Genomic DNA, 12,436 nt, shown 5'->3' with positions numbered 1-12,436 from the left:
GTCCCTCAAATTCCAAGCAGGTATTCCCAAAGTTTTTGGATGGAATTAATTAAGCTTTAGTATTTAAATAAAAACTCACAAGTTTTAGGCACATTATTTCATCATATTAATTGCATAAATGAACCAGAACTTAGTCTGAGGCAGGCAGATTGGTATGTTTCTGGTTACCAGAAAGGTAACATCTAGATAAAATATCTAGAGAGCTGGTCAACTTCAGAATGGCGATCAGAAACATTTATGATGGAAAATTCTGTGAAAACAGAAACATTGAGGGAGGAAAAATAAGCAGAGAGGGGGAGAAACATAAATATGAAATCAACCTTATGCAATTTATAAAAACATTGCAAGATTACTACATTTCTTCTGTTCATTTGTCTGTAGTGGACAGTGTTTTCCCAGTTTCAAGCTTTCATATTCAGGAAGGAAATAAATGTATAAAAATGGCTTTTGAGCCATCTGTAAAGTCTTGATTCAGGACACTTTCCATCAGAGCTGACAAAGAGCTATGACTAACTCAATACTCAGCAGAAATGTTTGCATGCAACTTGTAATATTACATATTCTGAAGAGCCAGACTGCTCATTGCAAAGATTTTTTTGTTTTTTTAATGGCCACAAGATTCTTTCTTTGTTTTGGGTTGGGGGGACAGAGGCCGGTGTGGGTAAGTTTGAGGGGGAGCGTCTTTTGGGTTTTTTCTTGTTGTTTGGGGTTTGTTAATTAATACATATGCCAGTGTTACAATCGAAATAGTTGAAGCCTCCATTTAAGATTCTCTGGTTCAAACTTCTAACATCACTTAGCTTTTTTCTTTATTGTTTTCATTGGTAACTCAAAAACATAATTCTGTTCCAGGCAGTTACAGCCTAGATAAATAAACCTTATGAATTCCAACAACTACAGAGCCAGTTATGACAAGTGTCATTTCTATATTTCCCTCTCTGTATTTCCTGGATTATAATCACAAAAGCTATCTGAGAAGTAGGTTTAAAATATTAACATAAGAATAGTACTGCAACAAGGCTCTAAAAAAAAAGCCTTGCTACAAAGTGTTTTCTGAAAGTTAAGCTAATAATGAGATTCACCGGAGAAGTGATGAAAAGGAAAATTTCTCTAATAAGGAGACCACCTCTGCTGAAAACACATCAATGCTGCAACTACATCGAGGGAGACAATTAAGACCCAAAAGTTCTGAAATTCTAAAAAGCTTCACAGTGACTGAGTCCTCTTTTTTTGCAAAGTGGGCCTCCTAAACTTCCCCAGTAGGCTTCGTAAGAAGTCTTTCTTAAAGCAGAAAAGTCCTATTCTGTTTTAATCCCTTTTTCGATTTTTTTTTTTTTGACAATCTTTTTTAAGGCTGAATTGAGGTAGTCTCATAGCCTTCTTCCTACGGTTACAAAGCATCGTTGCAAAAAAGCAAGTCCTACATCTCTGATTTAAGGTTACTATAATCCAGTTTCTTTAGAAATGCAAGAAAATTCAAAAAGGAAATAAAGATATAAATAGTATTCAGATGTTTCTAGCATTTTTCTTTTCCTTTGTAGGGAGACAGCAACATCCATCCCCCAACAGAACAAAAACCAACCAAAAACTTAATTCTTACCTATTCAGAAATCTACAGTGAAAAATCAAATAAATGCTATAAAATATCTCTCTAAGGGTCCAAATTTTCTCAGAGTGCTGATGGTGGAGAAGACAACAGAAACTAATAACCTGTCAAAATAAGATGTTCTGGAATAATTGTGCGGATCATATTTAAATAAAGCTCTGTGTATTTTATCTCAAAGGCCTTATCTATACTGCAGCCACTGCTGGATATAACAATATCTAAGAAACACTTGTGTGTATTAGCTTCCAAGACAACTCCAGAACACCCATAAGCAAACAGTATTATAGCAAGGCTTTCAATACCTGATGCAGACATTTTGTGCCTCCCTGCTTTCAAACAATTCATTCTGCTTAAGTTCAATTTCCATAAAGCTTTTCAATACTTAACTAATCAAAAATCCTCTTACAGCCACATTTGAAGGTGTATCACTACAAATGTAATTTTAAAGGCTTCTCTGAAACACAGATTTCAACTGGGTGACAAACCTAACGCAAAAGCATGGTTTTGCAAATGGCAAACTGAGGAACACTTGTTAAACAACGACAGCAAGTCTCCATTCTCAGCATGAGAATTTAGATCTCTACCTAAATCAGGACCATACACAGATATTCAAAATGTCAAGAGTTTTTCCTCAGACTTTGATGACAAAATATCACTGAAGATGACAGAAGCCCCACTAAAGCCACCCTACTCTTCTACACACAAGTGGCAAATCCACACCAAGGCCCTGATGTAGTAACAACTCGTAGGACATAAATTCTCTTACCAAGGCTGTGACTGTAATATTATCTTATGTTCTTGATAACTGCTTCACCCTATCTAACAACAATTTTCCAAGTCATTTACCTATACATCTTTAACTTTTCTTTAGGATATTTAAGTCTTTATCTTCAGAAAAAAACAGATCTCCTTTGGTAAAATTAGAAACCTGCAATTCAGTCCACATATTTTCCTCAAGATGTAAGCAAAAGGGAAAAATATGTACAAGTAAATTAAAAAAGCCAACAACACAGAAATCCTATTTTCTGAAAGGATTTTACAAGCATCCCTTACTTTCATTTCTGAGCAGTTAGGAAAAGAAAAATAAACCCTCAAATTCTCTGAACATACTTCTACTCAAGGCTAAAGCTCTGTTTATGGGACAAGGAAGAAGAGGTGACCAAAATGCTTGGCAATAGTAATGAAATGGAATAAAAGAGGTCTTTGAGCACTGAAAGATACTTACAGCAGTCTATAAGAGAGAGGTCTTATGAGGAAATAGTTAAAAATCTCATTAAGTCAAAGTTTCTTGGGCAAGTTTATGACACCAATTTTAAAGCAATACAGCAGACAATTGCAACAAGATAAAATATAAACTCAGCTAGTCTCTTTGAGATTTGATAATCAAATACAATTTACTTAAGAGTACAATGAGTGGATTTAAAAAAAAAAAACACCTCTTCCCACCTGCACATAACTCGTTTACTGTGTTATTCATCAAATAGGTGCTTTCAATTTTTAGATTAAAATTTTAATGGAAAGCCTTCCAGAGAGCAAAACAGTATATAGTTGTACAGTCAAGTCAAATTTAAATTATTCTTGTAAGAAAACAGGTAAATACTAACAGCCACCAGTAACAAGCATTATGACCTACTGAAATATGATACACATTCATAGCTTTTCAATAAAAAGAAATATTGTTTTCAGTGTAGCTAAAATCAGAATGATGACCATATGGAAACTTCTTCAGTACCAAGAGTTTCCTATGCCTGCAATGCTGAATCTGAAAGCAGCTTATTCACAGTTCACACAGACCTCTTCAGAAAATAACAATAATAATAAAATAGCATTTACTGGCAACTGCCTAAAGTGCAAAAACCTCTCATACACAAGAGAGACACTTCCTCACAGAGAACTAGGATTTCAGGAAAATTACAGATATGAAATCCATCCTTGTTAATGGGATGTCTGCTTAACAATGACTGAAAAAACTGAAGGGCTTTGATTAATGAAGATAAAACATGAAGTGACAAACTACCAAAGAGCATAGTATGATTTAGCTCAACATTCATAAAAGTCATCCCAATAATTTCAGTATACAAAATATAGGACCTTGTCAGAAACTGCTACTTTAAAACCCCAGTCTTAAGATATTAATTGCCAGGAAAAGTCACTGGCTTCAGGAAGCTCACTAGAAATACTGAAGAGTCATCTTAAAAAACCTGCCTTTTATTTAATGCATTAAAAAACTGAGGTCGTTTCTCTCTCTTTTTCTCCACATTGTGCATCTTTACAAGAACTTTAAGTGAACTAATCCAACATTAATATTTTCTCTTTAAAGTAATTATATTCAACTATTGAGACTTTTTGTTAGTTTTTTAAAGAAATTCTCAGTTGCACCCTATAAAACCAAGGCATATGTTACTTACAGTGATGTCTTTGATGGGTTGCTTGTCAATAGAATCGCCTTGTTGGGGTTTGGGGCTTGACATGGTTTAGGGGCCACAGACCTAGGGGGAGGTTACTGATAATGGACAAGAAGAATGCAGAATTTACAGACCAAAAGGACATTTGCCCAAGATAAGTAGAAACTAACAAAGCCAACTAATCAGCTGTGCTGAAAGCAGGTCCAACTGGGTAAAAGATAATTCCATCAGGGGGAGATCATGACCACCAAACAACCCCCAATTCAAATGAAAGAGCCCTGAGAATGCGCAGTAGCTAATAATGAATTACAAAATACCTTATGCAATCAGCCCTTTTATGAGTAACCAATAGTAGAGTAGAAAACATTGAATATGTAGTAGATAGGTGGAATAGATTAGATTAACATTGTATAAATAATGATCAAGTTCTCTGCTCTGTGTGCTAGCTTTGTGGATTTACCACTCAGCACCCACCTTTGTGCAAATATGAACTAATCACATACCTTGTCTCTGTGTGTGAGATTGTCTTACTGCACACCAGGTGATGAATCCCACTTTTAGATACAAATAACAGGAGACTGCAAAAATGTAGAAAATTGCTGAAAAGTAACTTATCTCTCATGATGCTAGTTCATAGCACAGCTCTATACTTTGTTCTACAATCATTGAAGAGCCTATAGGTATAAGATACATCATCCTCACTCCCCAGTAAGTCATAAATCTTCTCTCTTTTTTTTTTTCATTCAAGTCAGCAGTAGGGTGCTGCACAATTAACTATCGTGGAACAGTGTTATCAAAGGAATTTCCTATAAAGTTGAAATGATCACCTGATCAAATTCACCACTTTTATAAATCTCTTGGATTGCTCTGACAGAGCAAAATATCAGAGAATTAGGAAGAAAAAGCTAATCCAAAGTTAAACATGTAATACTGCATCTTTCAAGAATGGGGAAAAATATTTCAAAAATACATTAAATTACCAAGATCAATACTTCACAATGGTCCATGTCCTTGACCAAATTAATTCACAAATGTCAGAATGAGATCTATTTCCTTTCAAACAAAAAAAAAAATTACAACACTACTGAGTATTTAATATAAGATTTTATGTATTAGACTTCAGCAGATTAAGGGAAAAAGTAGAAGGCTGACAAACATGACTGATTTTGAAGAGGTAAAGGAAAATTTATACTTTTATTTGGAAAGATCATAATGCTGAATTAGGAAAAGGAGAGTTTATATGATTTATCAAGTGTATATACACATGTACACATACATATAATGTCTAAATAGTCTGTTTAATGTTGAGCATCAACAGAACTACAAGTTCATATCTATTAGAAAGAAACATGCTGAGCAAAGGCAATGGGATTACAAATATTGCAGTAAATCTTTAAACTTGAATGTCCTCTTTTTAATAAGCAAAATTATGCATACAGAAAAGAACACAACTTCATTGTACTCTGCAAACTCATGCCTAAGTAAAAATATTTTGTGTGTATGCTGAATATTTGCAATACAGAATAAGAGAGAAAAGAGGCTACAATTCTACACAATGCAACATACAACTTTGTTTCATCATATTGTTTACCTGACAATGTGTGCTTGCAGCCCAGAAAGCCAACTGTATCCTGGGCTGCATCAAAAGGAGCGCGGCCAGCAGGTCGAGGGAGGTGGTTCTCCCTCTCTACTCTGCTCTTGTGAGACCCCACCTGGAACACTGCATCCAGCTCTGGGGTCCCCAGCACAGGAAGGATATAGGTCTGTTGGAGAGTCCAAAGGAGGACCATGAAGGTGATCAGAGGGTTGGAACACCTCTCCTGTGAAGACAGGCTGAGAGAGCTGGGGCTGTTCAGCCTGGAGAAAAGAAGACATTGTGGAGACCTTATAGCAACCTTTCAGTACCTGAAGGGGGCCTACAAGAAGACTGGATGATTTACAAGAGCATATAGTGAGAGGACAAGGGGGGATAGGTTCAAACTGAAAAAGAGAAGTTTAGATTAGATATCAGGAAAACATTCTTTACTGTGAGGATGGTGAGGCACTGAAACAGGTTGCCCAGAGAAGTTGTGGATGACCCATCCCTGGAAGTGTTCAAGGCCAAATTGGATGTGACCCTGAGCAACCTGGTCTAGCAGAAGGTGTCCCTGCCCATGGCAGGGGGGTTGGAACTAGATGATCTCTAAGGTCCTTTCCAACCCAAGCCATTGTATGATTCTATTATCTGATAAGTGTATTAAGTGTATTGTGGAACAAGTCCAAAATAAAAACCTAGAAAACTGTGCAAAAATCACTATAAATCTATTAAAGTGATTAAAACTTAGGTAAAGCTTTTTTATCTTGACATGAATGGATGCCTACTATACGTACTTTATATATGTTAAATCCCCATTTAGTTTTTCTGAACATTCCTCATCCAAACCTAGGTATGTATAATCTAGTAACACATTTAAATGGACAAATACCATCTCCTTTTGCTAGTTTTTTATACTTAAATTTTATTCCTGTCTTCTTTGTATTAAAATTGAAGTCTGGATGTGAATGACTCCCCCTACCCCTTTCTGATATTTCTATTTAATTTTCATATATATATATATATATATATATATATATATGTATGTAAATGGTTTGAAAGGGCCAGTCTGCCATTCACTTCCTAATACAACAGATGTGTTAAGAAAAAAATATTTACTTTCCTCTTCTGTTCCATCTCTTTGAAAAAACATTGAGGTTTGCAAAATAACAATATTATCTCTCTTTTGAGCAGATCCCTTGCATGTAGTTGACATAATGAGGACAGCTACAATTTAGAGAAACGTGTAAGATCCGTTATTAATTTTCAGTTACTGCAAACGTCCTATCGGAAACATTTCTAAGCACAGACCAGGTACCGTTCCTCTGTTAATAGCTATGCTGACTTCTGTTCGAGTGACCCTTTCTCGCGGGAGAAAACAGCCTTTCGAACAAAAAGAGCTTGGTCTCGCAGGCCGTGCCACTCGCGCCATGCCTGCCGGCAAGACCAGGTTACCAGGCGGAGGTCAGGCCTGGTGCGCTCCCGCCCGCTCTCCCCCTCCCCTTCACCTCCTCCCCTTGGGATGAATCCGAGCGAAGAGAAAGGTGGGGCACAGAACACAGGTTTTCAGGAAAACGGGGGAAACGAGACCTGCACCTAGGAAGCGCTTCGGGGCAGCCTGCAAGCACGCGTCTTGTCGGGATGTGACTCAGTGCCGACAGCTGCCACCGGGTGACCGCGGCTCCGACCGCCACCACGAGAACATAACTCGACGTGTTTCTACAGGCCGCTCCAGAGATACTGCGACTGCTCCCCTCCTCCGGACCGAGGTAACCATCTTAGGTCCAGCATAGCCCCTTTCCTCTAACGTTCCTGCCCCATACAAAGGGGTGGGACCACGTGACAGACACACACCCACGTGCGGGAGACTGATGCCCACACTCAAGATGGCACATAGGACCTTCTGCCTCTTCCTTTCCCTCCATCCTCTAGAACCCTTTAAGCCTCTTCCTCATCCTAAATCTCTATTGCTCTGAGAGCCGACGCAGACCCTGCTTACTCCGGGGGATAGAGGCGCAGCTCCTCGATATCTCCCAGGAAGCTGAAGAGAGTCCGCATCTGCTCACTGGTCACAGCCGAGGAGAGGTTCGTGATCTGGATGACAGACGTGGGCACCAAGGAGAAGCCTAGCGGCACCCCGATCCCTCCACCGCTCATCATGGCGGAGCCTGCACGACTGCTCCGTTCGCGACAGTGCCACACAGTCGGAGAGGCGGGCCGGATAACAGAGAGAAGCGCGTGGCGCCTGCCAGAGCGCCCTAGCATGCGGGCGCTCTAGCGGCGGACTCGACTGCTCCCTGGAGGTGCTTCTGGGCGGACAGCCGTTCTTCCCGTGCTAGCTGGGGCTCACGGTGGAGCGGGCGCCCTCGCTACGCGCCGACGGGACTCCGAGTTCGCCTGCAAGAAGGGAGGGGGAAAAAAACCTCACTTCCCTCCGGTTTCCCAAGGAGCTACCCAGGCCGCCACTACCAGGACGGGACCGCGTCCCCCTCCTCCCCCGACCTTCTTTCACACGCACTACCCGCCCCAGGCTGCCAGGGGACTGGATCATAGATCTTGCGATGGGGAGGTTGCACAGCGGAGGAAGCAAGCACGACGGCCCGGACGCCGCACGCAGAATAGTTAAATAGTTCCATCATACACGGGGAAGGCGCAGCTGCGAGCGCACAAAGAGGGCCTGAGTACCTTGTTAACTGGTTTCCTTGTCCTTTAGCAAAGCAAAAGGCTTATTATTTTAAAACTGGAATACCAAAGAGTCTAGGTACCAAACCTCATCTTTAATAGGTCATGTTTAGCTCTATTAATTGATTTAGCATGAAATTCACTGAATGCTCTGCCAGCAAATTAAAACATGCCCACAGGAAATGGAAAGAGAAATAGATTCCCCATTTAAATGCTCTTTTGGAAGCCAAGTTCAATAAGCGGCAGTTTAATTACCCTAGGGAGTAAACCCTTGAATACTTGCTCTGTGTTAGACAAGAAGAGTTGTAATGGAATAAGTTAATGGTTTTGATGTCCAGGTGTTAGAGAAATAAATTACTTGTCAGTAGAATTGCCTTGTTAAGGTTTGGAGCTTGATATGCTTCAATGATCTCAGACCTAAGGGGAGGTTAACAAAGCTTGATAAAAAGGATGTACCACTGATAGTGGACACAAAGAATGCAGCATTTATGGGCCATTAGGACATTTGGCAGGACTCCCAAGATAAAGAAGAAATTAATAAACCCAACTCAGGAACTGTGCTGAAATCAGCACAGACTGGGTAAAAGGTAATTGTTGCAGGGGGAGATCGCAACCGCCAACTCATAGATCACCGACCCAAAAGAAGAGAGACTGAGCATCAGCATGGGAAGGGAGAGACTCATTAACCAATATAAGATAGAATACTAATTAATAAGAGAACTATATAACTTGTAGCCAATGAACACTAATTCCTTTGTTTGCTGAAATGCATAAATAGTTAAAAATTTTGATAGTCATTGTGCTGGCTTTGTGCATTTGCCACCCAGCTCCCCTTTCTGCACAGGACTGTAAATAAATCAAATACTTTGACTCAATGTGTGGATTGGCCTCTTGCACACTGGGTGAAAGGATCCATTTTGGGACAAATTTTGTTGTAACTTGACTGGAAATTTATACCAATTAAGTTGATTTTACCTGGAGTAACAATTCAAGTTCTCTTTAAAAGTTAAATTGACTGGAGAAAATGAGACTGAGCACTATGCATATGAGTGATCACTATTAAGGATCTAACTGCAGTCTTGCTTAGGTGTTAAAGAACTTTGTATCTTGGCACTGAAAGACTTAAGGTTACAGACATTAATATTTTAGCTTTTAAAACATTCCATACCCTACACTTGAACTGACAAAATGGATTTTGAAGGTTGCTTGTGTTCAGCCTCACCTCCAAGTCCCTCCAAAATTCCCTGAGACTGTGCTCCCAAACTTCATCTCTGTTTTGCTCTGATCCTTTCAAGTTCTTTCATGGATTATGTAAACAACTTGCAGTACACCAGAACAGAGTGAAGCCTGTCCTAACAGCCCATAACAGGAATTGGGGAGAGAAGTAAAATCAGGGCAGACTTCCTCAGAAGACATTGTCACAATTAAGCATCACCCATTACTCTTCTCCTTGATAGAGCCCATTCATGCTGTCTGGTCCCGTGAGGGAGCAGAATTATTTCCAGATCAAATTTTGACTCAGTAGCTCTTATATAAAGTAAAGTAATTTAAAAAAATATTTTGCCCTGTACTGAGTAAAATATTTCCCCCATTAGATTCCCTGTATCCTTCTTGCAAAATACTAGTATGTGGTTCTCCACTGAAAAATCACAACCTAATAGGTGAGAAAAAGGTTGAAAGTTGCAGATGATTGAAAAGAGAATTAGAATGGCAGAAAGCCAGACATTTTTAAGATGCTACCATAACTACCATTATTATGGATAATTCTTTTTAAGTCTATGGAAAAGTAGATAATGTTAACAAAACTATTAAAATCTGTCTTGGTTTGAAAAGACAGGTGTCTGCTAAGGAAGGCAGGAGCCTCCCCCGAAATGGAAAATGTAAACCCCCTCCCTTGAATTGTTATACGTTTGAAATTAAGGGGCTCTCAGGCAAAGATATGGGAACAGGAATAACAGTTCTTTATTAGGGAAGAAAATTTTTAAAAAATAAAATTAACAATGCAGTAATACAAAACAACACTGACAGAGTCAGAGTACAACGTCACACCCTGTTGGTCAGGTCAGGGTGTTGGTAGCAGTCCAATTGAAATGGTGGCTGCAGTGGCTGCAGTCCTCCTGGAGTGATAGATGTGGTTCTGTTGAAGCAGTGATCCTGTAGAAGGGTGTAGTCTTCTGAAGGTCTAGTGGTGGTGTAGATGGGCCTGGTCTTCCTCTGGGAATCCAGTGGGAAAGGGCTGCCCTGGTGTCCCAAAATATCAGATTATATCCAGGAATGAATGTTTGGCTCCTCCCCCAGGGCAGAGCATCTTACAATGGGATGATGTAATTTTTATCAGTCATGCAGTGAGACTCAATGGCCCATTAACAGAAGATATTTCCCAGAGGGAGGATTGGTTTGTGGAAGAGATAAAGAAAACTGCCCGGTTAACAGAAGATAACTGCCACACCTCTAACAGATGGCAAATAGAATACACACGTATCTTGCAATTCAGGACAGTATCACCACACACCACTATAAATATAATTCTTGTTGTCTCAGAGTAACTGCTTTCTAATAACACACAGTGAGTTCCATTAATGTATAGATTAATTCTGCTGGTTTGTTGCTTTTATTTGTAAATTCAGTATTCTGGGAAAGAACTTACCTTAAGAAATATGCAACATGTTGCTATTTTTTTTCTGTGCTTGGTACCATAATAATGGTCTTGAAATCAGCATTCAACCCATCTGATTGCTATTTTTTAACCTGTCTCAGGTGAGGATTTAGTAAGGACAGGGCACTAAAATCTCTGCTGACTTTTTTTTCTGTGGCAATGCAATCTGCCATTGAGGTCTCTAATAGCTTTATTATAGATCAGAGGCACTAATTCTCTCAGGTTGTGAATCTTCTTAATTACTAATTTTGTTACTTGTCTCAAGGAACAATTGTTCTGGGAGCAGCGTAACCAATTAAGTCCACTTTCTTATAAACTTGCATCCTACAAGCCTGTGGCTTGAGACCACAGTCACCTTCACTGGGGTCCTTTTCTGATCCCTTTTCCCACCCCAGGAGCCCCCAGCAGGTATAAATGCCATCAGCCTCACCACTTTTGATGCCCCTGAGTACCACTTACCAAGAGGCAGCTGAGAGAGAAGCATGTTTTTGGTACTAAGCCCATACATCAGGCTCAAGAGTCATAGAATCATAGAATGTTTGGGGTTGGAAGAAACATTAAAGATTATTCCATTCCCACCCCCCCTTTGCCATGGCCAGGGAACCTTCCATTAGACCAGGTTGCTCAGAGCTCCATTCAACCTGGCCTTGAACACTTCCAGGGATGGGGCAGCCACAGCTTCTCTGGGCAACCTACGCCAGTGTTTTACCACCCTCTGAGTAGTCATTAAGTTCCTGTTGAAGTCTTTTGATCAGTGAGGACACTGCACCCAAGAACTGATTTTCATTAAACTCGTGATGACTTCCTTTATTTGAGATCCTTAATCTCTTGGCAGATTTGGTTAGAATTCACCAAAATGCAATAGTTGCCATAGAGGGTTTAAAAGACAGATGGGATGATCAATCAAAGTTTAAAATAAAAAATGAAATAAACTGCCATGAAAGATGAATTCATACTGCGATTTTGACTTAGGGCTTAAAATTGTTGGGTTTAAAGACTTTTACCATTTTTGTGTCTGGCCATTCCAGTAGTCAATAAAATCTTTAATACTGTGATCAGTTTCTCTTTAGGACTGTCTTGGTCACCCTAGGACAAGGATCAAGTAGGGTCAGTGCTTCAGTCTCCTGTAGTTTAGAAGCAGCTGTAATTTCACTTCTAAGAACCAATGGACCCAGGAGAGCAGATAACAAAATAAGCCCTTTGGTGTTTTATATCTCTGGTGTCCATCAGTCTTTTGAGTTCTGGACCTGCTGGATGGGCAGCACATCCCCTCACTGGGACAGTGACTCTTTCAGTGGTTGTATTATATATTGTATAACAGTATTATATTTTGTATAACAGAGCTGAGACCTCTACAGTGCTGTACTGTCCCCTTCCTAGGCTTGGTGCGAACTTAGGGGAGAGAAATGCTGGATATTGTGGATCTGGTGCTATAGACATAGTGAGTAGGATTCTTTGGGAGCAGGTGTTAGCCAGGACCAGGGAGCAATACCATTTTCTCCCACTGTTTTAGG

General features: G+C 39.8%; 2 protein-coding genes across 5 annotated transcripts in view; both read right to left on the bottom strand.

Moving 5' to 3' along the window:
* Window positions 1-7,823, bottom strand: part of LOC103825432 (splicing regulatory glutamine/lysine-rich protein 1-like) — a 73,287-nt gene extending 65,464 nt beyond the window's left edge. Inside the window, exon 1 of one of the 3 annotated variants that reach the window (XM_050986353.1) lies at window positions 7,584-7,823. In XM_050986353.1, coding sequence (XP_050842310.1) covers window positions 7,584-7,744 — 161 coding nt within the window. In that variant the 5' untranslated portion in view covers window positions 7,745-7,823. Of the gene's footprint in view, window positions 1-5,723; window positions 5,759-7,583 lie in introns of those variants that run through there. The other 2 variants (XM_050986354.1, XM_050986355.1) reach the window with 2 other exon arrangements.
* Window positions 1-12,436, bottom strand: part of LOC103824724 (DDB1- and CUL4-associated factor 12-like) — an 830,860-nt gene that overhangs the window by 98,153 nt on the left and 720,271 nt on the right. The window lies entirely within an intron of this gene.

Source organism: Serinus canaria, chromosome W, assembly GCF_022539315.1.
Source record: "Serinus canaria isolate serCan28SL12 chromosome W, serCan2020, whole genome shotgun sequence".
NCBI classification, from domain to species: Eukaryota; Metazoa; Chordata; class Aves; order Passeriformes; family Fringillidae; genus Serinus; species Serinus canaria.
This window is presented reverse-complemented; position numbering and strand designations above follow the sequence as displayed.